Source organism: Pundamilia nyererei, unplaced genomic scaffold, assembly GCF_000239375.1.
Source record: "Pundamilia nyererei isolate P.nyererei 1_Seehausen unplaced genomic scaffold, PunNye1.0 scaffold00006, whole genome shotgun sequence".
In the NCBI taxonomy this organism is placed as follows: Eukaryota; Metazoa; Chordata; class Actinopteri; order Cichliformes; family Cichlidae; genus Pundamilia; species Pundamilia nyererei.
The window spans coordinates 3,587,656-3,612,631 of NW_005187407.1; the positions used below are offsets into that span (position 1 = coordinate 3,587,656).

A 24,976-nucleotide genomic window follows, 5' to 3' on the forward strand; every position below is an offset into this window, starting at 1 on the left:
TTAAAATACGAACATTTTTAACATACAATTGGCAAATGAGCCAATGCAAAACTTTATCAGCCTATTAAAAAAAGAAGATAATGATCTCACAAACTGGTGTTTGATTTTGAAACAGGAAAAAAGTGGGGAAACAAATGAAAAGGCTAACATTTGAATGAAACCTGAAAGCAAGTAAATACTTTCTATACCTTCTTTTGATAATTTTTTCAGTATAAATTGCGCAAAAATAAACCTCTTGAACTTCTAATAAGAGTGTGTTACATGTTAGGAAGAAAAAAAGTACAAAAACATTTGTAAACAGCAGCACTTGGAGTTGCAAAATATTTATGTTTTGAAAGTGAACATTTACTCAAGTACCTACTCTATGCTTCATCAAATATTATCAGTGATTTAGAATAGGTGGATCATTAAATTAAAAACATGTTATTTAAAGCAGGATTTTGTTTTACTTTTCAATTATGTGCCACAATACATATATTTGCTTAGTTAATTATTTATCCCCAAATATTAGGATTTGTCACCTATGGATCGGTTGAACAATTGACAATATAAACATCCCTTCCTTGAAATTTCCTTATTCATTCTCACACATACCTTCATTTGTAGAACTCAATGACAATGATGACTGCTGACAGTCCACCTTTCCCTGACATTGCTCTCTGCTTCTGGTTGTATTTTAGCCTTCTCCAGGAAGAAATTCTCAATTTTGAGATCTTTTCATTCTTCCTATTCTTCTGGTTTGCCCTAAAGTAATAAAGCAAAAACTTGTGTCACAAACAACAACTTTCCTGATATATGACCTTGACTAGAAGTCAGGGATGTCAAATTCTGGCCCTCATGGACCCCTATCCTGCACGTTTCAGATGTCACTTATACCAACATAGCCAATTCCAATAAAATAATCCCCAAACACCTAGTTGTGCACAAGTCTGTAAATGATTCTTTTAATCAGCTGTGTTGAAGTATGGAAACATCTGAAACCAGGAGGACAGGAGCCTTGAGAACTAGAACTGTACATCCCTGCATTGAACATGGCACAGCCATTCATGATTTACACTCTATTCATAACATGGAGCTGGCAGACAGGATAAGTAACGACAGAAATTAGCTAGACCGCACAGTGTAGTGTAAGTGCTGCCTTATGGTAAACTTTGGTAATATTGATGTATAAAGAACAACACTGGCTGATGATGAAATACAGTCAGCTGGCATGGTGACACTGCCAGTATTAACCTGCAACCAAATCTGCAGCTCCATGCAGCAATGTTACGACTTGGATTATATCTTATAACTTGTAACTCTTATGCTGGCTCCCCCCAGTAGCCTACTGTCTGAAATATTACAATAATTCTTTAAGTGTTTCCTTGGTATTCTAATTTCAACGAAGTTTACTAAACTCAACAAACTTAATATTGCTTACCGGGACATTTATTCTTTCCTCATTTTCTTTCACCGAAAAATTGTTTTCTGCAGTGCCTCTTTCTTTGCTAACATGATGCTCATAGTGCAGAAGCCGATGCTGCATTCACTTACACTCGGATATCTGGGCTTCACTGTGAGAACATAATCGTACATTTGATATTTGATAAAATTTTATTATTTTAGCTTCGGGGTAGCACCTGGGCTGTCCAGTCTGGTTGGGGGTGGCCTGTGCCCCCCAGGGGACGCCATTGGAGGCTAACAGCGAGAGACAGACTGTTAAAAACAGCAAGAGCCAAAAACACATACTTGGCATTCTTAAGGGAAGAGTCGACGTGAAATCTGCGCCGTAATCATTACAGCTGGAAAAAAAGAAAAGGAAAAGAAAACGACCTTCATGTAGGAGGATGACTTTAGCGGAGGAGGACGCGCAGATGATTTCCTCCACCTTAGGGGGAGGATCCGTCCACGTAACGCGAGGCAAACTCACCGCATTTTCTCGCATTAGCGTTTCCTCCTTCAGCCGTGATGCATCAGAGTAATGAAGCGGCAGCCTGGAAATGACCGTGGCACCCCCGCTCACAGCCAGCAGTCTACATAGAAGAAGAGACCGCTGCTGAACTTCGCTTTCATTCGGACGTTTTTGGTGATTTTTTTTTTTTTTTTTTGCGTAAAGAGGGGGAGTGACTGTTTGTTAATAAAGCCATCATCGTAAAAAATTAAAGAAGTGAAATCTAGAGGATGAGCAGCTTAGGTCATGTACCCACACGGGTGAAATCCAAGCGGACTGAGGTCAGGCTCGGCGCGGAGAGGGATCATTTTGACAAGCAGCAGGTAAATATGCAGGAAACGACGGGTTAATGCCCGCTGTGGGATGGACGGTAAACCTGGGTTTTATTCAGGCCTTCGGTGGCTTCAGAGGATGAGTGAATATCTACTGGATAGGCCACAATCCCTGTCCCCAAATTAAATGCTTAATGAGTGAATTAACTGCCCAGAAGGCGTCGCAGCTTTACCAGTGGCCACTGAAAGAGCCCACGAGGGATGCCCCCTCTGTGTGTGTGTGTGTGTGTGTGTGTGACTGTATGGCCTATACTGGAACATTAAGCCGACCATAAGTACAAACTCTTTGGCATAGCGTTGTAAATTTGGACTGTTTTAAACACAATGCTGAAAGTGCTTTGCCATTGCGCACTGAAGTCATTCCATTGGTATCCCGGTATCATGCTCATCTAGTCCTTCCGGTTTGGCCACCTTTTCCCCTAGTATAGGCATCTCTCTCCCCGTTTTTTTTCCTAAACCACCTTCACGTTTCGTTTCTTTGTTGGTTGTTGTGTTTTGTTTTTTGAAAACATGAAAAATAGACCCTTAACTTTGACAAACTATCCTTCAACATCACCTCAGTTTCTTTTGAATGTGTGCAGTGAAGAAATGAAGGCTGCCCTCATTCCTCACACAACAGGTGCTTTGTGGTTTCTGCTCCTTACTCCACTGCACTGTTCCATACATGGCGAAGAGCTAACCCGGGCACTGGTGTATTCATGTTGTGCATTCGTGTTATTGGCTAAAGCCCCGGAGACGCTATGGCTACATTTTCAGGTGGAGAACACAGATACACCAGAGCCGAAGCGAGTTGAGTAACTAAACAAACAGCTGTCCGGCCGGTCAGGCTTACAGCCCTAATTTATCTGAACTGAGTGGAGCGTTTCCTCCGCTGGGCGTGTGTTTTACTCGGTGTTTTATTTGCTTTTGACGCACGTGTAGCGAGGTGGAGCTCAGGTTCTCAGACTACTGTGGCTCAGCAAATGACAAGAAGCAGGTGTGGCTTTGCTTTCAAAACTAGGCATTGTTGTCAGACTTGTAGTTTATGTTCCTTTGTGTCAAACGATACATTGCACGTAAAATATGGGTTTCAGGGAGCTGCTCAAATTCTCAGCATAATCAGGTCTAGTCAAGGGATTTGGCACAGTGGATCATAAACTCCTAAAGCAAATACTTCAGTGCGGGGTCCTCAGAAAGAAAAGCTGCTGGATGGATTCAGAGTGTGGAGGTAGGAGGAGTCATTTCCAGGGTACTTAATATGAATAGAGGAGTGCCACAGGGATCGTGTCTAGGGCCACTGTTATTTATTTAATGTATAAACAGTCTTTGGTGGGATCATGCAGTTCAGGGCTCTTAGAATGAGTTAGTATCTCAATAAAAGTACTTAAGATTATAATTGACACTCTCTCTTTTACGCCTCACATTCAGTAACTAGTGAGAAACCTTTTACTTCACCATTAAGTCCATTCTGTTCTTTTTATTGCCTTAACCTTTGTCTTTGCTGCATTATAGTGATGGTGATATTTACATGCACATCTTCACAATGCTTACACATGCTGGTGCACGAAGATTTATTACAACTTTAAAGCTTGTCTCATATCAGAAATGAGGTATAAGCCAATGACTTTTATTGATGACTGACTTTATTGCCGCTGATGTTTATAAATTCTTTATTTTATTGTTTTTTTTCACCAGCTGTGTTTTAGTGTAGTTAGTTTATGTACTTCTTCCTCAGTGTGTGCTCTGCTGATCGTACTGCTGTTTGTCTTGGCTTGGCCACTCTTGTGAGAGATTTTTACTTTTAAATCTCCAGAGTTATATTTTCCTGGTGAAATAAAGGTTAAACAAATAAATAAAATTCAAGCAGCAGTCGAGCTGCATTGACAACCGTACCCGGTCAAAATGCATATGAAGTCCTGGCAGAATGAGGAATCTGGACTCCTGTCTCAAATGGTGTGCTAATTGCATACAATTTATACAGACTGTTGCTTTAAATGTTGCATAGTGTTGCTAAAATGTGTTCTCTTAATTTAATCCTGTTATATTAAAGAGGCTGCTGCATGTAGTAGGGAGAGCTGAGAGACTGAAGCTACTCTGGTGCTGCTTTTTATTTTTTTTACTTCCGCTCTCTCTCTCTCTTTCCTCCTGTTTTGCCTTTTCACGTCGACCTCGGTACCAAGGTGAACCGTCTCGCACAGCAGCTTGTGTGTTTTTGTGCGCACTGTACTGTTTGCACTCCTGTTGCCTGAGTAAGCACCCATGAGAGGCAGAGGTAAGGGGGGGGATGGGAGTAGGAAAGGGCAAATTCAGCTACTCAGTGGGAGTAGAGAGAATGAAAAGGTTTCTGGTTAACTGTTTAGCCACTTTACTCCACAGGTCACTGCATGTTATTAGAGTTTGGGTTTTTTAGGTTCTTAGTAGTTCCAGCCTTGTTGGTCTGTGTGCAAAATCTATTACAAGAAGTGACTTTGATACAGAATGTGCACATTCTTTATATTTACATAACAAGCCCTGTTTGCCTGTGACATCCTTATATTTTCACTCATAACAGGCCAGTGGTAATCCTGCTGTCATGGTTTGGTGCTGAGATGTTTGAGCCATGGTTTCATTATATTTATGTTCCACAGCTACTAATATTAATAAACGGCATGTGAGTCACGAGCTAACAGCTCAGCGAACAGCGTATGTTTTGTTGCTATTTTAATGCAATAAAGATAATTCAGTTAGATATAAAACTGAGTCATGACCCAGTGATCTCCATATCTGCAGCTACTCTTCCCTTGTGTTCACTCTAAGTTCATTCATCTACACTGTCATCATACCTTTTTAGTGCATGTACTTCATCCAGTCCTGTTAAAGGTAACTAAATATGAGCCTTGTTGGCTTTTTGTTTTCCTTGTAGCTGTTACTATTCATGTTTGCTCCAGCTTGTAAACTTATTGAAGGACATTGTGGTGATAGATTCATTAAAGTCGACCTTCATTCTGTTTGGGGCTCACATTCCTCAGCCTCCCTGTGGAGGTGTACAACTCTGACTCATTCCTATGGTAGGTGTTATCCAGGCCTGCCGCTTTGTCACCAATTTGCTTCATAATTCTTATAGACAGAATTTCTAGGTGCAGCTTCAGGCGGGTTCGGTGGTCTCAGTATGTCCTCTGTGCTGTTTGCAGATTATGCGGTTCTGTTGACTTCATTGACCGATGACCTACTGCTTGCATCCAGTGTGAAATGCTGGGGTTAAAGTTGGCACCTGGATGTCTGAGGTCGTGGTTCCTAGCTTTAAATGGGTGCCTTGCCCACTCCAGGTTGGAAATGAGTGTCTTCTCCAGGCAGAGGAGTTTAAGTATCTTGGAGTTGTCGTCGTGAGGAAGGAAAGAAGGATGAGGGTGACTGGTGCTGCGCTGGGTCTGTAGTGAAGAGAAAGACGAGCAACACTGTTGCTTTATCGTTTCAAGCTTCAATTATGGCCACGAGTTCTGCGTAGTGACTAAAAGAAGGAGAGTGCAGATAGAAATGGTGGAAATGAGCTTCCTCTAAAGAGTGTGAGGATTTCAGACTCATTTCCTCCACATCGAATGGAGTGCTGCTCCTTACCTCATCCTCCTAAGCTCTCTCCCTGCTTCCTTTAAGGCTTGTCTTCTGATTGGCTGCAGCTCTGAAACTGAGGATTTGAAGAGTAGGTGGGTGGGGTTGCTTGCAGGAGGTAGCTCAAAGAGTGGCTTTGGCATCCTTGGAGACCACGTACTGATGCTGCTGTTTGGGTGGGCGATTCCATGACCGATGGTACAGTTATATTTGGTAATAACACCACCATTTATTTCCCACTTTCATGCATTAATAGTGAATTATAAACCAGATCTGAGGGATTATAATTTGGGTGAAAGTCAAATGAACTTTTTTGCTTTTGGGTTGGGAGGTTGTTTTAGATATGGTGTTTCTTTTGCTCCCTGTACATCGTTTCTGTTAGGACAAAATAAGACACACTGTTAGGTTTATTGCCTGTGTTGATGTGGGAGAAGCAGAATGAGTCCGTCATAAAACAAGATAACAACAAAAGATGTTAATAAAACACCAAATGAAAAAGGCCATTTGATCTGAGAGGATATTTAAAATCACTGAAATCTTTGATTCTCCATTTCTTTGGTTGATTTTTGACCCTGGTTTCACTTTTTGGTATGCCAGTCATGTGATTTGTTACCATTAACTCTACCTGCAGGTAACCTCAGCTAAGAGACGTGAGCTGTGTTCATGTCTGCGCTTGACCTTGTCAGCCAGAGCCTCAGCAGCACTCTGTTGAATTAAGCTGATAAGAACCAGCAATAAGTGCTCGTGCCTTAGGGCGTTGAGTCCAGTGTGAAACAGTTCTGGTGTCATTTGACTTTGTTAACTTCACGCACTCTCATCTAAACCACAATGTCCAAGCACATGGACATGCTGCTGAAAGCCAGAGACGACCAGGTAAGCTCAGACGTAAGGAGGTTGAAGGCATTAAAGCTACGTGCTTGGGGTGTGCACTGTGTAGTAATGCTAGCTGGCAGCAGACCGTATGGCAGGCCTCAGGGATTAGTCCAGGCTTTTTCTTTCTCTCACTTCTCCTCTGTGCTGGTCAGAGGGTTTAACCACATCTGAACCAGCCTCCAGGAAACGGTGCCGGCATGTTTGAAGCTCTCGGACTGAATGGCTGTGTTAGTAGAAAGTTTGGATTTCATCTGACTTTACCGTGCCATAAGGAAATGGTATCGCTGTGTAGGAGCGTTTGGTGTAGGCTGATGTGAGGCTAGATGGTGAGACCTAGTGCTGTGGGTAGAGGCAGAGCTTTACAAACAAGCAGCTCTCTCTCTCTCTCTCTCTCTCTCTCGCAGTTTTTAATAAGAAAATTACACTAAAATAAAAGTAATTTAAATGCAGGTAGCTGGAGAAGCTGACTAACAAGAGCTGCAGCTGATTAATAGGTTAGCAGAAATTACCCGATGCTGTTTTTATTAAAGGGTTATCTGATTTTTTTTTTTAATTTTAATTTTAATTTTTAAGTTTGGAGTCCAAACAGTCTCTTGTTGGAGCTTTTCAAAATAAAAATGTGCATTGTGATATTTGATCTCATTAATTTTTTGGATTTGTGCAGACCCAACAAGTAAGCAGGCAAATATTGAAAAATAAATTGACGTAACTGTTATTTGTTTGTGAATGGTTGCTAGTTTGACCCCTGTGGGCCAAACCAGCACCTGTTCCTTGCCTAAGGCATTTAAGAGTGTGTGTATACTGGTGCTAACCCGTTACAGCTTAGAAAGTGCTGCAGTAAAGATTGTGGCTGTAAATCATATAATGTACTTTTTTTTTTCCCCCAACAATATCTTTATTATTTTTTACATTTTAATGACTTGCAAACAGTCCAACATTCTAAATACTACATGAACATACACTCCTCTCAGAAAGCAAAAAGAAAACAAAAGTCGTCAGATTTATCACTCCATTAAAGGCCTAAATTTGTCATTATCCCAAATCAAATGTCATTGCCCTCAGTCCTCGTCCTCCTCAGATAATACAAATCCTTCTACAAAATTCACAAATGGTCTCCACACCTTCTCAAAAACATCCAATTTCCTTTTCAGTATACATGTTATCCGCTCCAATGGCAAAGCCACCATCATTTGTTTTATCCACTGTGTGATACTCTGTTCCCTTGTTTTTTTTTTCCCATTTTAGTGCAATTAATCTTTTTGCTTGTAACACATATAATGTACTTTTATCATTTTTTTTTTTTTTAAAACTGTATAAAGCATGAACTTGTCCTGTTGGCTGTCTCGCTGTTTTCTGACAGTCAGCCTTTCTGAATGTACTATGAGAGTCTCCCTGCAGCCTCGCTGCTCAGCAGCCATCTGTTGAGGCCTCTGTGCCAGGCTCTGTGTGCCAGAGCGCGGCCCCCATCCAACCCAATCTTCTACCCCAGCTGACGGCCTTCCTCCTCCAACAAGCCCCTCATTGTCGCACAGACAGCCACACTCGCACTGTGAAAACGAGGGACTCGCGGTTAATTTGCGTCAGAAGCTTGTGGGAAGGGAGGGTCTCCTGTTAAGCGCTACACCCCTTCTCTAACTCTGAACCTCAGCCTTCACCCACAGTAGCCCCTCTGTGCTCTCCTGTGTGTGACCATGCTTCTTCTGGAGCTTGTGTGCATGGATCAGCGTGGTGGCAACCTTCAGATTAAAGGAGCTTTCATAATGTTTTGTTGGATAAAGCAGAGCTGCCACTGATACGTGATTATGGTTTAAAACATAAACCTTTCTGTGGTGTGGACTTCCCCGGTCAGTGTTTTAGACAACCGGGGTCTTATCAAGGCTTTTATTTTAAGCTTCCACTGTATATTCTGGTCACATGTTTGTATTTTTAAAAAGCTTTTCTATCAGGAGAGGTAATTTGTGATAAAAGGGAGGGTGTGATTGAGCTGCGTGTCCGATTTTTCTCTTGTGCACTCGTTCTAAAGCAGACCTCCTAAATCATACAAATGTGGTTGGATTCAACAGCTGTGATGTGATGGGGACCAGTGACAATGCTAGAATTTCAAGCTTCATACAAATACTCAGGAAAATACTTGGTACTATTTTCATGAAGACAAAACAATTAAGTAGGTTTTTAAAGTTGATTGACAGAGAGTGTGTGGTATTCAAAAAACAAAGCAGGTTGTCCTGTGTTCGGTGACTGGGCTAAATATTTTCATTGCTGATCCAACAGACTTCACGTTGGTAATTTAGACTGCTGGTTGATGCAGTTTTAGAAAGTTTATATAGAGAAATAATTTTTGTTAAATTAACACCTATTATACCATTACAGACAGGACTCATAACACTAACATGATCTTTTATTAGTTGTAGCTGCTAGCTGGTTCCGTAATGATATCAGTAAAGCTGAAGGGTAACGTTACCTTCGGCTGCTTCCTTATTTCCTCCTGGGTTAGAACAGCAGATGGATGAACATGCTTGATCTGGCAAAGATTACAGCCGCTTCCCAAAGCTTAGTTTACGGTACTGAAGTAGTCAGTTTGCAGTGTTGCAGTATTTGACTATTAAGAGCAGTTTTCAACCATTGCAAACAGGCAGTTATCCAAAAATCCAACTGCAACTTGCTTGATGTGGATGTCAGCAGTCAGCATTCGACCAACACGCAGCATGCGTGTTGGTCGAATGCTGACTGGTTGACAAGTGGGCCAGAGCAGAGAATAGAGGGGCAGCACAGTTCACCAGGAAAAATGCAGTAAGAAAAGTACAGATAGCAGCTGCAGTGGACATTGTTGCTTTAACGCTCATTTTCACTTCATCCATGCATCTATTTTCCTCTGGTTATCCATTCAAGGGTTGCAGTGGGGCTGGAGTCGATGCAGAGCACGATGTAGGGTACACCCTGGATGGGTTGCAAATCTGTTTCAGGACTTACACATACAACCGTCCAGATCTATGGATGGTTAGAATCACCAGTAAACCTAACACCGAGCATGTTTCTAGGCTGTGGGGGAAACAAACTCAACACAGAAAGGCCTCAAACTGGACCTTGAACCCAGGACCTTCGCACCACTGTCCTGGGTTTACACTCTATGTTGTGGTCAGGCTTTTGTTTTTTCATAGGCAAGTTTATCCACTTGTTACATTACCTCATGTCCATATTAAGTTTCTGCTGTCACCATCCAGGAAGTTGCTGATATCTGTGAGTGCGTAAATTATTCTCTCAGTGATTAAATTAAAAACCTGCATTTAAAAAGTTAAAAAAAGAGAGAGAGACAGAAATGCACAGGAGGAATCGACGGTACTGAACAGGCCAATCAAGTAAACAAGATGATGTCCCTTTGCATTATATTTGTGCTCTTCTATGTTTGTCCAAATTACCTCCCAGATCTTAAATTCCTCACAGCTATTGTGTATTTTTCCAGTTTGCTCCACTTCACTAACCTGTTGCGAGCTTGCATGTTCTGACAGAAACAAGCAGGTCTGGTTGATTGCGAAACGTCAGTGGGACACTAGTCTGGAAATTAATGTTTGTGTCCTCCTCCCCCCCTTATTCCCACTGTGATTCTCACATGCATATCCCAACACTGAGCTGACTCGTATCAGGACCACCTCTCAGCCTAAATTTAGCGATGACTGGGATCACAGTGGTCCAGCGTAATTGTGCTGTCTAGACTCTGCTTTGATCACGATGCAGTCATTATGAGTGATTTCAATCTTTCATGTTCCCGAAAGGAAACGCGATGGTCAGCAGTGATTTTTATCAGAGATGTTACTTCTACATGGCTCTGCTGTACAGCATTTTCGTGCTCTACCTACAGACACATTTGTAACGTCTATTCAGATTGCAGTTTTTGTTTGTTTGTTTTTACAAAAGTTTTTCTGGAAATCATATAGTTCACAACATTGAGTTTCATCCAGGCTGGGCTTGTACCTGTTTTGTTTACATAACTTGTTCTTTTGCAAAGCCTTGACCACTGCTTTCTGTGCTGATTTCAGTAACTGGATAGCGTGGGGAAAAACGCTTTTATGTGAGTGGCAATGTGCCATGAAACAGCAGCTGGGCACACGTTGTCTCACACTGTGGGGGGGGGGGGAAAGTAAACTTATGCACGCAGCTCTGTCTTCTTGATTGAGCTCTCATGTTAAAGAAATTGTTTAATAGGGCTTTGATCATAATAAATGTCACTTTGAGAGAGCAAATTTATTTCCAGATGGGATTCTGAAAAATAAAATAAAATGCATAAGAATATGTTTAAATGAAGACTATTGAGAAATATTTTTATCACAAAAACTATGAAAATGATCCAGAAACCACTGTCGAGACATAGAGGTGATGATGATGGCACTGAGTGGTTGTGTGTTCTCCCTGTGATTGATTTAAAGTGCGTAAATCCCCAGGAGGAGATTGATCCCGTGTGTGTTTCCGTGTTTCCCTTCCTGCTCCTTTGTCAGCGGTGCTCGCTTTACCTGCCGAGCAGGTTGTAGATCAGCTCGCTTTGTGTCCCGTAAATCTGATGACACTCCGACTCTGATGCGCCTCATCAGCGGGGTAATGGCAGACATTATCTTTCCATGTGGGGTTGGTCTCTTCTGATCGGAGTTCCCACAGAAAAGCAGTAATAAAGTTAAGTGGTTTTGTTGTCTCACTTGGGTGGCACAGAAACATTAAACGTGGATTATCTTACTAGAGATGAGATCACACTAAAAGCGAAGGGAAAGTTCATGAGGTGCAGTCACACTGATGCACTTTTATGATGACCTTTGTCCAATTGTGAGCTAAATTTAGTTCACTGTAATCAGCGGGATGGGTTGAAATTAGTCTAATCAAAAGAGGAGAGCCAGAAATCCATCAGTACATTACTGTGTACACAGTGCAGTCACTGTTCCTTTGACTCCAGTCAATGTCGTACAACTGGTTATCATTTGTTTTGCTTCCCAGTTAAGGTGCAATGCATTATGTTTGTTATGTCTATTGTAAGTCCTGCAAATGGAAGTGATGTTTGTGTGGGTGGAGAATCAAGACGTTCAGGCTCTAACAACCTCTCTCTGCTTCTTTCAGCTCAGCAGCATCAGCAAAGCCATCAATTCCACTGAGATACCTGTGAAAGAGAAACATGCTCGACGTATCCTCAATAATAAATCTCAGCAAAATGACTTGCACACAGGCTTGACATGGTAGTTGCCACCTCTAAACAAATTTTTTTTTTTAAAAATAGTCCTCACTTAAAATAAAAAGGGACATTGATGGAAAACGGAAGCGTTAAACGCCACCTGATTAAGCAAACACTCCAAAGAATATGAGAGAGCATGTCACTTTTATGAGGCACGGCAAACTAGAGAAGCCATTTAAGAAGTTGAGTGATCTGGTCACACTTCTGGTCAAGTAGCAGGCTGGAACCCCTGAACAGCAGGAAGGTCAGGAAAAGGCTGCGATATTTCTATGATTGTTCCAGCTTTGTTTTTCATTACATGTTTTAGTCATCGTGTCGAGAGCTGAGCTCGTGTTGAGCATAACCGGCACAGACAGACTTTTTGTGGCTATCCATTAGTGAGTAATGATCCCAGATAGAGCTGATTCAGATCTATCATAAAGCTGGAAACCATGTTATTAGAAGCAAAACAAGGCCACAGAAACAGATTTTAAATATGCTGCAGGAACATGAGGGGAGAGATGCATGATGTGATCTGACTCAAGTTGAATTTGCTCATCGTTGTGTCTTTAATGCTTACCAGAAAGAAAGAAATGGATTTTAAAATGCACAGTGCTGTGATGGTTTTTGCTTCCTTAATGAAGGACAACAGGAATCATATTGGGCACTCACAGGGAGAAGGGAGCCTTCACCTTCTGGTCCTACGCTCTGGGCTTCACTTTTCCCAGCAGCTCCATCCTTTGCTGGAAGTTCTGCCATGTGCTGCACAAAATCCTGCGAGACGGGCACCGCAATGTAAGGCACCAAGTACCCTCCTCTGCATTTCTGTTACTACCTAAAGCGCCAGACGCTGGAGTGCAATTAAGGCAAAATTTTAAAACCTGTGACTGTTTGAATACTTTGTCGTACAAATTATTCAAAGTTTGAGTTTTTACTCATTCAGCCTGTTGTCTTCACAGGTTCTACAAGACTGCACGAGACATTACAGCTCCATGGTTGAAATTGGGGAAATATGGGTGAGTCCTTGGATCTTATTATAGTTCAGAAACTAATCATAAGTTTATAAAGGCAATTTTATAGAGTTTTGTTGTTGTTGTTGTTTTTTTTGTTTGTTTGTTTTTAAACTTGCTCTTCTAGTGTTGTTAAATAGTGTAGTGGTTTACACATTCACCTAACAAGGTAAAAAAAAAAAACTGATTCAGTCCAGGGAGGAGAAACAAATCGTGATTTTTACTTATGGGGCATAAGTAAGAAATGCCAAATTAATGCAGGCAGAGTGACCGCTGTGGCAAGCCCTTGTGCTGAGAGCATCTAGAAATTGCTCTGTCTGGTAGAAATGATGCCACCTGAAATCTGCTTTTGAACAGTTTGACACCCTGAAGCTCTTTCATCATTAAACAGCCATCACTTGTTTCACTTTCGCTTTCTTCTGTACCAGCGTCCACCATTTTAGCCAGCTGGTCATCGCTACAGGTGGCTAATTTCCTTAGTTCCTTCTTACAAAATTTAGGGATTAATGAAGTGAAACAAAAGCACTGGCCTCTCTCTGTTGTTGGTTGAGCCTTTGTTTCCCAGTCAAATCCAGAAATGAATATTTTATAGCTGCTACATTGTTCAGTCAACATTTGGCTCTTTTAATGATGAATTAACTCGAAAATGCCTCTTGCCCATTTAACCCATGCTCTTCTCACTCCTTGGGGTTTTCAGGGCAACCTCCATGACCGATACGGACAGCTGGTGACTCTCTACTCGAAGCTGCTCTGCACAAAACTGAAGTTTCATACGAAGGTAAATGCACCGTCACTCATGTTTTACATGCACTTTATGTGAATGGATAATTCAACCACATTTGCATTACAAATCTCATGAGGCTGCACCTCATTGTAGCATGGCGATATCCCAGCAAACCTGGAGATCACAGATGAAGAGCTGGAGCGCGCTGCAGGAACAGACATTAATAATGTGTGAGTTTCATAATATTTAATGGAGCTTTAAGTGCCTGTGTAGCCTTAAATCCCTGTCTTCCTCAGTCTTATACTGCTGTCAGCTGCATTTGTTAATAAAATAAACAGACAGGCCCAGTTGCTGTGTCATTTCGAAGGGTCATAGTTTGAGTGCGTGTCCTTCTCAGTCTAACAAAGGTATCAACTTCTCTCCTGCAGCTTCCAGCTCTCTGTGGAAGTGTTTGATTACATGGACGCAGAGCTGCGGCTGGCCGAGACAGGTGAAAACAAAAACTCATCCCACCTTTCCTCCCCTCTGTCCTTCCAAGGAGGCGTAACCTGAGTCGAGGTTGAGAGCTGCTGCCTGCTGACATTATCTATTAATGCACAAAAGCTAAGAGCCTTTCAAAACAGGACTGTCAGCAGCTCTCAGTCTATCTGTTTTCACAGACTGCAGTTTGTTTTCTTCATGAAGTGGCTTCAGTTACTCTTGGCTCAGTTTTGACTCGTCATTGTTTTTTTTGTTTTGTTTTTTACTTGTGAGGAAATGTTTGCAATTAGAAGACATTAAGCAACTTCCTCCAGTTTAGCAGTAATGCTATGATCCTCCCAGTCCCTGCAGGGCGGAGGTCCAGCAACACGTATCAGACTGTAAACAGAATTTTGCAATGTGGTTGTCATATCAAGAAAAATATTCAACTCAGAAATGTTCAAAATAAAATGCAGCCAACTAATTAAGTAGCAATTGCTCTCTCTCTTTGTTCTTTTTTGTTTTGTTGTGTTTTTTCTCTATCAGTGCTCCGACAGCTTAACTCGTCCCTCGCCATGACGACTCTCACATCAAGCCAGTGTCGCCTGGCTCCGCTGATCCAGGTCATCCAGGACTGCAGTCACCTCTACCACTTTGCCGTCAAGTTGCTGTTCAAGCTGCACGCCTGTAAAGATGATTATTATTCATTAATCAAATCTCATTTACTGTTCTGTGACTTTAATGATTTAAATGCTTGGACCATTTCATCAATTTTAGGTCTCCCTGCTGATACTTTGCAAGGACATCGTGATCGTTTCCACGACCAGTTCCACAAGTAGGTGGCTATGAGTAAAGAAGGGTGACTGCATTAAAAGTTTTTAATACCTGTGGAAGCTTTGCAACTTAATCTTGCCGCTCCCAGTCCCCGCAGCTCTTGGAACTAATGCAAATGCATCCCTTCCCCCCCGCCCTTTGTTGTGTCAGGTGGTGACACAAATGCATTTATGTTATGTTCAGTAGCCATAAGGGTCAGAGGGAGCTCCGGGGTTTATTCGTCACTCATTGTCACAGTCGAGTAACAAAGTCACAAAATCAAAGCTATTTATAAAGCACAAAGTGATCGAATGTAAGAAGAGAATGGAGCCTGCAGAGTATGTGTAGCACATGCCTAAGTTTGTCTTTGTGCTACATTATTGTGCATAAATATGAGGTGAATATTAAAGTTAAGCTTGTTTTTCTTTTGTCCTCCAGGCTTAAGAACTTCTTCAATAGAGCCAAAGAGATGATCTACTTCAAGAGACTCATCCAGATCCCCAAGCTGCCTGAAGTAAGAACACAGGGGGAAGAGGGGAGGCAGGATGATGATAGTGACCGCCTCCATTTTGGGGCGTCAACATCTTTATCACAGACCCCCTACTGACATCTGCGGTCTGAAATTTGCAGAAATCTGTACATAAAATTTAATGTCTTCTCTTCTTAGTCCCCGCCTAACTTCCTGCATGCAGCCTCACTGGCGAAACACGTGAAGCCAGTGGTGGTCATCCCCAATGAGGATGAACCGGAGATGCAGGATGACGACGATGACGAGCCGGAGCCGCTCATCGAGGTCGACAGCGTCACGACCTCCAGCGTCACGACCTCCCGCGTACAGGCTCAGCCGCAGGTACGGCATGCTACACCCACTCAAGTACTCAGGTGTTACCATACTGCTGTGTGAGCTGTCTGTTACATTTACTGATTCCCGCTTTCAGCAAGTGGACATATTTGATCAAACCTTCGGACCTCCAAATGGAGGCTTTGACGACAGGTGAGCTAGCCTGTTTTTAACTGCGAGCCTTCATTGTTTCAATGGTGTCGGGAGTTTCTTTGAATGGGACTCTTTTTCTCTCCGGCAGGGACCTCCAGATTGAGACCCTTAAGCGGGAACTCGAGCTGTTGAGAGCAGAGCTGGAGAGGGTGAAAGCCGAGGTAAGAGCTGTTGAGAGTGAATGGCCTGTTGCATGGACTTAGACAGGTGTGTGTGTGTGTGTGTGTGTGTGTGTGTGTGTGTGTGTCTGCATTTGACAGTGCAGGGCTTGGTTAGCTCCGTGCAAAAGAATCTGGGTCATGTGTTGGGAGGATGTGAATACTTCTGACATGTAGAATGTGGCAAGTAGCTTCTGAATGAGATGACTGACATTGCAGACACAACTTCAGCTTTCATGCAAAATGTCTGGAAGAGGAGATTAGCTGGCCCAAACTTTTTATATAAACATGCTCATGTCTCTTTTTCCTCCTGTAGGCTCAGCGTTACATCACGCAGCTCAAATCCCAGATCAACAGTTTGGAGGCAGAGCTGGAAGAACAGCGTGCGCAGAAACAACGAGCCCTTGTGGAAAATGAACAGCTGCGCATGGAGCTCGAAGCGACCCGCCGCCGCAACACTGAACACGAGAGCTTACAGACCACCTTCATCGAGGCTGAAAGTAAGAGTCACAGTTAATACTCTTACAGAGAGACTGTTATCATCAACGAAAATGTAAAAAATAAATAAATAAAAAATCTTTCTCCTTGGTCTTGTCTGTGCAGAAAGGGCACAAGCCACTGAACAGCGGTACAATAAGCTGAAGGAGAAGCACACAGAGCTGGTGAGCAGCCATGCTGAGCTGCTTCGGAAGGTATACACAGACCGCAGACCCGTCCAGAGGTGTTGGCATTAAATTAGATGTCAGCATCTGGCTGTGGGTTGTAACATCAAGTGTGTTAATGTGCTGACAGAGTGCAGACACTGTGAAGATGCTGTCAGTAACCCAGCAGACCCAGGAGGAAGTAGAGAGAACCAAACAGCAGCTGACCTTCGAGATGGATCGAATAAAGCAGGAATCTGACATGAAGGTTGATGGTGTTTTTGCTCTTTTGCCCATAAAGATGACCTCCCATGTTGAGGAGTTTTAACACCTCAGTATATATATATCAATAAAGATGTGGTTAGATGACCCTTAGAATCAGTTCTGTTTTTTTGGGGGCGAGCCTCAGTAAGTCGTACAGGCAGAAATAACCTTCACTAACTTCTAATGCACGGTCATTCTGTTCTGGAAGCAGGCCTAAAATGAAATCTCCCCCAGTGCAGAAAAGAGACACAAAGGTTGGTCCAAGTTACGTGTATAGAAGATTAATGCTGTTTTCCATCACTGTAGATGGAAGAGCAGAGGTTTGAGGTGGAGAGGGTGAAAAGAGAGCTGGAGGAGAAGATGGCAGAAGTGACCCGTATCAAGGCGACCCTGCAGAGCAGCGAGAAGGTGAGCATGCGGTAACCTTCTTGGCGTCTAGCTAACTCATCTCGATTTAGTCGTCAGTTCTGTCTGGAGGCTGGAGGCGTGCTGCACGTTACCGCCTGGACTTTTCCTCCGACATTTGCAGCCATCTGCCTGTCCGGGCTCCGCTCACTGCTCTCTCTTTTGCCAGACGTCGGAGCAAATTAACAGCTCGATGACGGCTCTGCAGACGGAGAAGGAGCGTCTGATGCGGTCTGTGAGCGAGAAGGAGGCTGAGCTGTCATCACTGCGGCAGACTGCGCAGCTGCAGCAGTCGTCACTTCAGCAGGAGCGAGATAAGACCAGCAGGGAGCTGGGAGAGCTGCAGGGAAAACTGAAGGAGAAGGTCAGTCAGGACACAAGAGCCAAGCTCAGCGGTCTCTGCAGAGTGCTATTTTAAACCTGTTTGCCAAAGCAACCCAGATCATAAATAAATGTCCCAGAAATGCAGCAGTCAGTCCATTGTATTAGTACTATATGGTTACATTTACACCTGCACACCTGGAGATCTGAGGTTTCCAAATACCCTTTGTTTTCTGTACAGTTACAAATTTTTAACACATCATGCCTTATAAGCTGTTGGATAAAAGTTTGACCATCTAATTATCTCATTCTACCGCAGTAAAGGTTTTTGCTTTTCCCCTATTACTGCTGCAACAGTGGCAACCACATTAAAGCAGCAATGCGACAGACTAAATTCACCTAGCAATAGCCAGAAACCTCCAACAACCACTCCTCAGACAGTTTGGGAACATTTATTTTTCCATTGTGAGCAGAGATTGCCACCTGGTCTCTAGTCCTTAGATGTAACAAGAGTATGAATATCACAAAAACGTTCTTACTTCAAAGTCTCTAAAATCTAAGCAAAAGTATGTTGACAGGCGAGCTATAGGCTGATGCTCAGAAGATAAATTACAGCAGAGAGACAATAATTGGACCAGACATAGTGAGTAAAGTAAATGTGCGATAAAGTCAACACAAAGTTAAAGCAATGAAAAAGATGCTAAACTAAATGTGAATATAAAGAAATCCTGATGTAATAAAGATGACATCTGCTGCCTTTTTTGAACTATTTTTGAAAGTAACTAAAACACTGTGGCTGTACACAGACATTTACATCTAGCTCTCCAACAGCATGCTTTGTATATTTTAATAGTGCCATAAACCTGTATGTAAACCTATGTGTGTATAAATGTAGACAAGTCAGGAGGAGAAGATGAAGCAGAAGCTTCTGGAAGAGCAGTTTGCCCTGCTACAGGGAACTATAACAGAAGCTGAGACCATCATCCAAGATGCTATTGCCAAGCTGGATGATCCCCTCCATATACGCTGCACCAGCTCTCCAGGTTCGATTCCTGTGCTCAAAAATTTAAATGGCAGAGCGTGTCCCTAGCTTGCTGACCACATGCATAAATATTGATGTCTGTTGCAGAGATTGAGCGGCCTCTAATCTTTTGCTGTCCTCCAAACAGATTACCTCATAAGTCGGGCAGAGGCTGCACTTGGCTCCATCGACAAAGTGAAAAAGGGCCATGCAGATTATCTGAGAAACATGAGCGGTGAGTTCTCTCCGCTTCGGCTCGGTCCCGCTGACCTCGTGGCTGCTCGGTAATCCTCGTTGATATGGCCTGCTGCCCTCTCACTGTCTGATCTTGTAACCAGATGCTGGCACGCTGCTGAGATCTCTGACCCAGTTCTCTCACTTGACCGCGGACACAATTGTTAACGGCAGCGCTACCGCACACATGGCACCCACTGACCATGCCGACAGTAAGGAATATTTTCTTGGCTATTTTCTTAACTTTGTACTTTAAAAAAAAAAAGTGTTTATTGTCCACACCATATGCTGATATGCAAGCCTTTAGTCTTTAAGTACATGTTAGAATTTAGTTACTCGGTGCATAAATGATGCAGAAGTATGACTGATGATTAATCTTCGACGCCCCGCAGAACTGACGGAGAACTGCCGAAGTTGTGGCACTCAGAGTCTGCTGTTCTTGGGGGAGATGAAGTCCAAGGCCACGCTACAGAAGGCAGACCCAGCCACCATTCGCATAATCATACAGAAGATCCTACACCTGGGTCAGGTGAGGGAAAACATATATTTAATGGGAAGCATGTACTCCAAAGCATTCAGGAACTATTTAACTGAGCCTGAAGAGCCTTTTGGTTCACCATCTGAGATATGAACAGCATGGGAAGCTGCCATACTGGGGAAGCTGCTTGTGGGCAAAACTGCGGACATTTAGAAAAATATTACTGCATTTTATAATAAATATAAATGTAATTATATTCTATGCCAAAAACTCTAAATGTAATTATCTTATTACATTTAGAAAAATATTACCCCTAATATTGTACAACATGTCAGTCTGCTATCATACCGCATCATTCCTATAAGCCAGAGGATGAGGCCACTTTACAATGTTTACACTGTTAAATGTTAAATGATCCATCTTCATGTTTGAGGTTAAAAACAGGAAGTGGTAAGGATGTAGGTCAGCAATCAGAGTTTAAAGGCAGCGTGAATGTAGAAAACTCAGGTGGATTACTGACACATGAACTATTTAACGATCTAAAAAACAGACTTCCACAAGAATGTCAACCAGCCTGCTCCTCAATCTGAAAGATTTTAAACATTTTTTATGATTATTTAAGTCCAGTCTGCAGTATAATCATATAATACATAATATTTTGGGGGGTTTATTTAGACGTGGTAATCCTTTCAGTTTTCACCTGGCTTCTTTGGGAACACGAGTCTTCTTAAAGAGTCAGTTATTGAATTATACTCCTTATTAGCAATGTAACCAACCATACACGTTACCACTGAGCTCTACTTCAGGCTCCAGTTTTTACCTGTGTAGGTTTAAACAAAATATTATTTCTGGTCTTATTGACTTTTTCCCAAACGCTTCCGCTTGTACCATCCAGGAGCTGCGGCCAAAGGGCTTGGACGTTCGTCAGGAGGAGCTGGGAGACCTGGTCGACAAGGAGATGGCTGCAACATCTGCAGCTATTGAGGAGGCAGTCCGCAGGATCGACGTAAGTACTCTAACTTGAAGATGTTAATGTTATCTGTGAAGAACAGACTTGTACTCTGCAGTGTATTAATTTTAAGAGATTACCTTTTTTTCCCCTGTACATTTAGGAAATGATGAGTCAGGCACGAAAAGACACCACAGGAGTTAAACTGGAAGTCAATGAAAGGTTTGTTTATCCTGTTCTTGTTTTTTTGTTTTTTTCTTCATTCAACACAATCTTATAAGAAGATTTCTTCAGATCATATTTTTATTCTTATTAGTATCACCATGTTTATTAAAGACCAAAGCAATTTAACTCTCTGTACCCCCCACCCCGCACTTACAGGATCCTCTTCAGCTGCACAGACCTGATGAAGGTACTGTACTTTAATTTCTTTCATTAGCATATGTACTACACTTCTGTTTTTTGAATAATCCAGTCAACTAAACCTTTAGCTTTCTTTAGTCTTATTCTGTGCTTTTATCCTCCTCCATCTCCCCCAGGCCATCCGCATGCTGGTCATAGCATCCACCGACTTGCAGAAGGAGATTGTCGAGGGTGGGCGGGTGAGTCACACTGTTCTCGCTTTGAATCCAAAAGCGGCAGCTTGTTTTGTGTTTCTGAAATCAGAGTGGGCCGCTCTGTTCCATTCAGAAATATCGGCTAACTGTGCTGGTGTTTTTCTTGTAAAGGGCGCAGCCACCATTAGGGAGTTCTATGCCAAAAACTCTCGCTGGACAGAGGGACTCATTTCTGCTGCCAAGGCGGTGGGATGGGGAGCCACGGAGATGGTGTAAGTTCTCATTGAATTTCTTTGCATCTGAAATGAATGATTATTCTTATTTCAAGCAAATGGTCTGCACCGTTTGAGCAACAGGAACTGCATCCACAGCTGTTCTGAGTATCCATTTACGACCTTTTAACAGGAAGTGTAGCCTGTCATAGGCTGAAGCATTAATGTCGTGTGTTTGCCCGATTTCTCACAGAGAGTCTGCTGATAAGGTGGTTCTGCACACGGGAAAATATGAGGAGTTGATCGTCTGCTCTCATGAGATTGCTGCAAGCACGGCGCAGCTGGTGGCGGCTTCAAAGGTAAGATGTACACACAAAGGTTAAAGATTTTCTATTAGGGCCCCGGTTTAGCTCAGCCATGTGGCATATGATCGCCTGTTCATCCTACTAAGAGTGGCCAGCCCAGGCTCGAATCTGACCCGCGGCCCTTTGCCGCATGTCTTCCCCTCTCGCTCTCTCCCTCTGCTTTTCTGACAGTCTCTACTGACCTTATGAAATGAAGCCAAAAAAGCCCCCAAAGTTATTAAAAAATGTTACATTAATAATATTACTGCATAAAACTGAATTTAGACTAGACTTTACTTCCTGTTTATTCCTTCAGTGGCTTTAGAGGGCCTTATTGACTTTAAGTGAAGGACCACACATTGAACAGTTGCTAGAACTGGGGCTAATTTACGTTAAACACAATGAATCTGGCAGATTATTTTATTGCAGGCCTGTGTTCTTCTTTCTAAAATCAAAAAGTTCCTCTCAGGAGATGTAGCAGCACCTCCTACAGGTGTTGGAAAGGTGGGCCCTGTGGGCTAAGGGTGGACCATAGTGCCCTACCCCAGGCCTGACTCCAGCATGGAGAAATGGTAAAAGTAAACCTGTCCTGGGCGGGAAGTTAATTTTATTTATTTTTAGTAATGGAAAGATTGCGCATCTCAGCTGGTTTGGGAACACCGTGGTGTCCCTCTCGAGAAGCTGTTGGAGGTGGCAGGTGTAGATGGCACAACCTGCACCCTGATAAGTGTTAGAAAATGGATGGATTAAAAATACTGACTTTTGTGGATTTAGAGTTTGAATAGTGTCATCTTGTCTCATACCACACTCTCCTGTGCTCTCAGGTTAAGGCAGATCGCCACAGCAAGAAGCTGACAAAACTCCAGCACGCTTCTCGCCACGTGAACGAAATGGCAGCTAACGTGGTGGCCTCGACAAAGACGGGCCAGGAGCACCTGGAGGACAAAGGTGAGTGGAGTCTGATGTGTGCAACCGACCGTCATGAACTCTGATGAGCATCTAATATGGCTCTTTCACCCACCTTTTATTTGCAGATACAATGGACTTCTCTGGGTTGTCGCTAATTAAGCTGAAAAAAGAAGAAATGGAGTCACAGGTTAGTCATGGGGCATACTGAAGCATGCCTGCCTGATATTTCCTGTGAGGCTGTGGAAATCTCACATTCAGCACATTTCTGTGAATTGTTCATATCGAGTTTAGTGAGATTCAATCTGTATTTTGCTGTACAGCTTATGTAATTCTGCTGGTCTAATGTGGTGGATGCAGGAACAAATACCTCATTTAATTTTTTTTTTTTTCCCCCCCTCTCCTCAGGTGAAAGTGTTAGAATTGGAGAGCATGCTAGACAATGAGCGTCTGCGCTTGGGCGAGCTCAGGAAGAAGCACTACGAGATAGCCGGAGTTCCTCTGGACCAGCTTGCCGAGGGGAACGGTGAAACCTCCTCGCTGGTCAATCCTGTCACCATGTCACCAAAACCCTTAAAGCCCAGTCTCATGAAGAAACCTCCGCTGGCCCAGAAACCCAACATCCCACCCAAAAATCAATTTGCATACAGTGTGAGTTTTAATTTGTCGTTTTTTTTTTTTTTGGCAGATCATTGCTCACAGTAGGAATGTGTCTGATCGGTATATTATCTGATGTACATCAGCTTTTTCAGGAAAAAAATATAATTGAATGTAGTGGGCTCATAATCTCACTCATCAAATGTGATCCACTTGGTGTTGCTGGATTTAGAAAATGAAAATGTGGCTTTTTTCTGAATATCAACTTTTTTTTTTCCCTCTTTGGTGCAGTTTAAATAAATGCCTGAGCAGAAGAACGAGAAGCACTAACAGGATGGTTGGACTGAAGAGGAGGAAGACAGCCTTTTTGTGAACCTGCACTTCCTTTAAGTTGCATGCTGACAATCCTCTAATCCTGCTTCTATTGTCTCTGTGTCCTGCTTTTATTTGTCTTTCCTTTTTTTGCCAAAATGGACCAGAAGCCTGATGTTTGATGCTTGATGTCTGGTTTTTTTAATTATTTTATTTTCATGTTATTGTTAGGCATCGAGAACAAAAGGTAAATAATAAAGTTTTGGTTGTATTTGAAGTATTTTTTTTTCTTCTCTATATAATTTTAAACCATTAAACACTACTCCTGCTTTTTAAAATGCAAACCTCATCACTGACCCCAAATCGACAGCATATCTTGAACTTGTAGGATTGTTAGATTTGATCATCTTCTTTTCTGTTTTGGGGTTTTGTTGTTTTTTTTCGCTGTTTTGGATGTTTGTCACAGAGCACATCAGTTTTCTCAGCGTACACTGTATGATATTTGTGGTGTGGTGGGTTTTAACGAAAACTGGGGGAATCGCTTGCATCCACGTTTCACAAATTTAACATACCTCCAAGCTTCGCCTTGACGATGGATGCCATTCATGTCCTGTGTAAAACTGCTTTCTTTCTCAAGAATACAAGATTGTCTCAGAGGCCTTGAATAGTGATGTACCACTGCACTGAATGATACCTGTAGAGACATACAGTCTGTATAGGAGTGTGCAAAGTATTTATAGCTACACTCATCTCTTTAAATACCCCCTTTACTAGCAGAGAACCTGGATATTATGTCAAATAGATGCTGTAGTGCTTGCAAACACATACTGGCTGTAGGTGTCCTTAATTATCAAATGCTTCTTTCAGGCTGAATATGCAGATTTAGGTTTTAGTAGTTGTATGATATCAAGGTGTTGAAGTCCTTGCTCCCTCTGGGAGCCTTTTCTTATAGGGTCTTACAGGTTCTGTTCTTTCCTCTGTATGAAATGTCTTTATAAGCTCAGATCTATTAATATATTTTAGTAAAGATACTGGTGGTTTTCTCCTTGTAACATGAATGAACAATAAATGTTTGATTTTAATGTGGCATTGTGTTCATTCCTCTTCTCAGATTACGGATGATTTTAAGGAGATTTCATCAGTAACCTTTTCATATCTGATTGTTGATTATAACTATTTTTGTCACGCTGGTAATATTAACAACAGCTGAAGTTTAAAACCAATAACAGATTTGACATGCTAGTAAATATTGGGGAGCAGGAGCTTTCAGTCTTTCTTTACTGCAGTCGTACAGATGAACATAGACCACACATGCAGCAGGCATTAGTTTATGGTTATAAATTGTGAGCTGAGGCAAATCTAGAGCGGCAGATGGCATATTACAAATACAGTTAGGTCCATAATTTGTTGAACAAAGACAACTTTTATAGTGTATTTAAATCAATCAGAATGACTGAACTCCAGACTTTCAGCTTTAATACAAGGTTTACTGATTTTTAGAGGCTCGAACAAATATGGATCATTTTTAATACTTGGATTAAAATCATTCACAGTTGGTGACCGAAGTGTGGAACCCATACACGTCAACGTCATCAAATGCTGTGTTCCCTATGCTCTGCTAGGCCATAACTGCAGACGCCTTCAGTTACTGCTTGTGGGTCTCTCTTTGCCCTCAGTTTTGTTTGTAATA

At 42.3% G+C, this 24,976-nt stretch overlaps 1 protein-coding gene across 1 annotated transcript; it reads left to right on the forward strand.

Annotated features, from left to right (window-relative positions):
- Positions 1-1,737: 1,737 nt before the first annotated feature.
- hip1rb (huntingtin interacting protein 1 related b) lies at positions 1,738-24,368 on the forward strand. Its single transcript, XM_005722108.2, has 32 exons — positions 1,738-2,253; positions 11,797-11,860; positions 12,540-12,682; positions 12,847-12,903; positions 13,595-13,675; positions 13,775-13,851; positions 14,050-14,111; positions 14,627-14,767; positions 14,858-14,915; positions 15,332-15,407; positions 15,561-15,743; positions 15,832-15,887; positions 15,976-16,048; positions 16,362-16,545; positions 16,649-16,737; positions 16,838-16,954; positions 17,257-17,358; positions 17,525-17,719; positions 18,572-18,719; positions 18,846-18,932; positions 19,036-19,143; positions 19,324-19,460; positions 20,305-20,415; positions 20,522-20,580; positions 20,740-20,770; positions 20,898-20,960; positions 21,087-21,187; positions 21,381-21,486; positions 22,296-22,419; positions 22,506-22,567; positions 22,786-23,028; positions 23,266-24,368. Exons 1-32 carry the CDS (start codon positions 2,161-2,163, stop codon positions 23,272-23,274), a joined length of 3,240 nt encoding a protein of 1,079 aa, XP_005722165.1. The 5' UTR covers positions 1,738-2,160; the 3' UTR covers positions 23,275-24,368.
- Positions 24,369-24,976: the final 608 nt, after the last annotated feature.

Coding starts and splice junctions, on each gene's coding strand:
- hip1rb (XM_005722108.2), top strand. CDS start 2,161: ATGAGCAGCTTAGGTCATGTACCCACACGGGTGAAATCCAAGCGGACT. Junction 13,852..14,049: donor GGAACAGACATTAATAATGT/GTGAGTTTCATA, acceptor TCTCTCCTGCAG/CTTCCAGCTCTCTGTGGAAG. Junction 17,359..17,524: donor CCCTGCAGAGCAGCGAGAAG/GTGAGCATGCGG, acceptor CTCTTTTGCCAG/ACGTCGGAGCAAATTAACAG.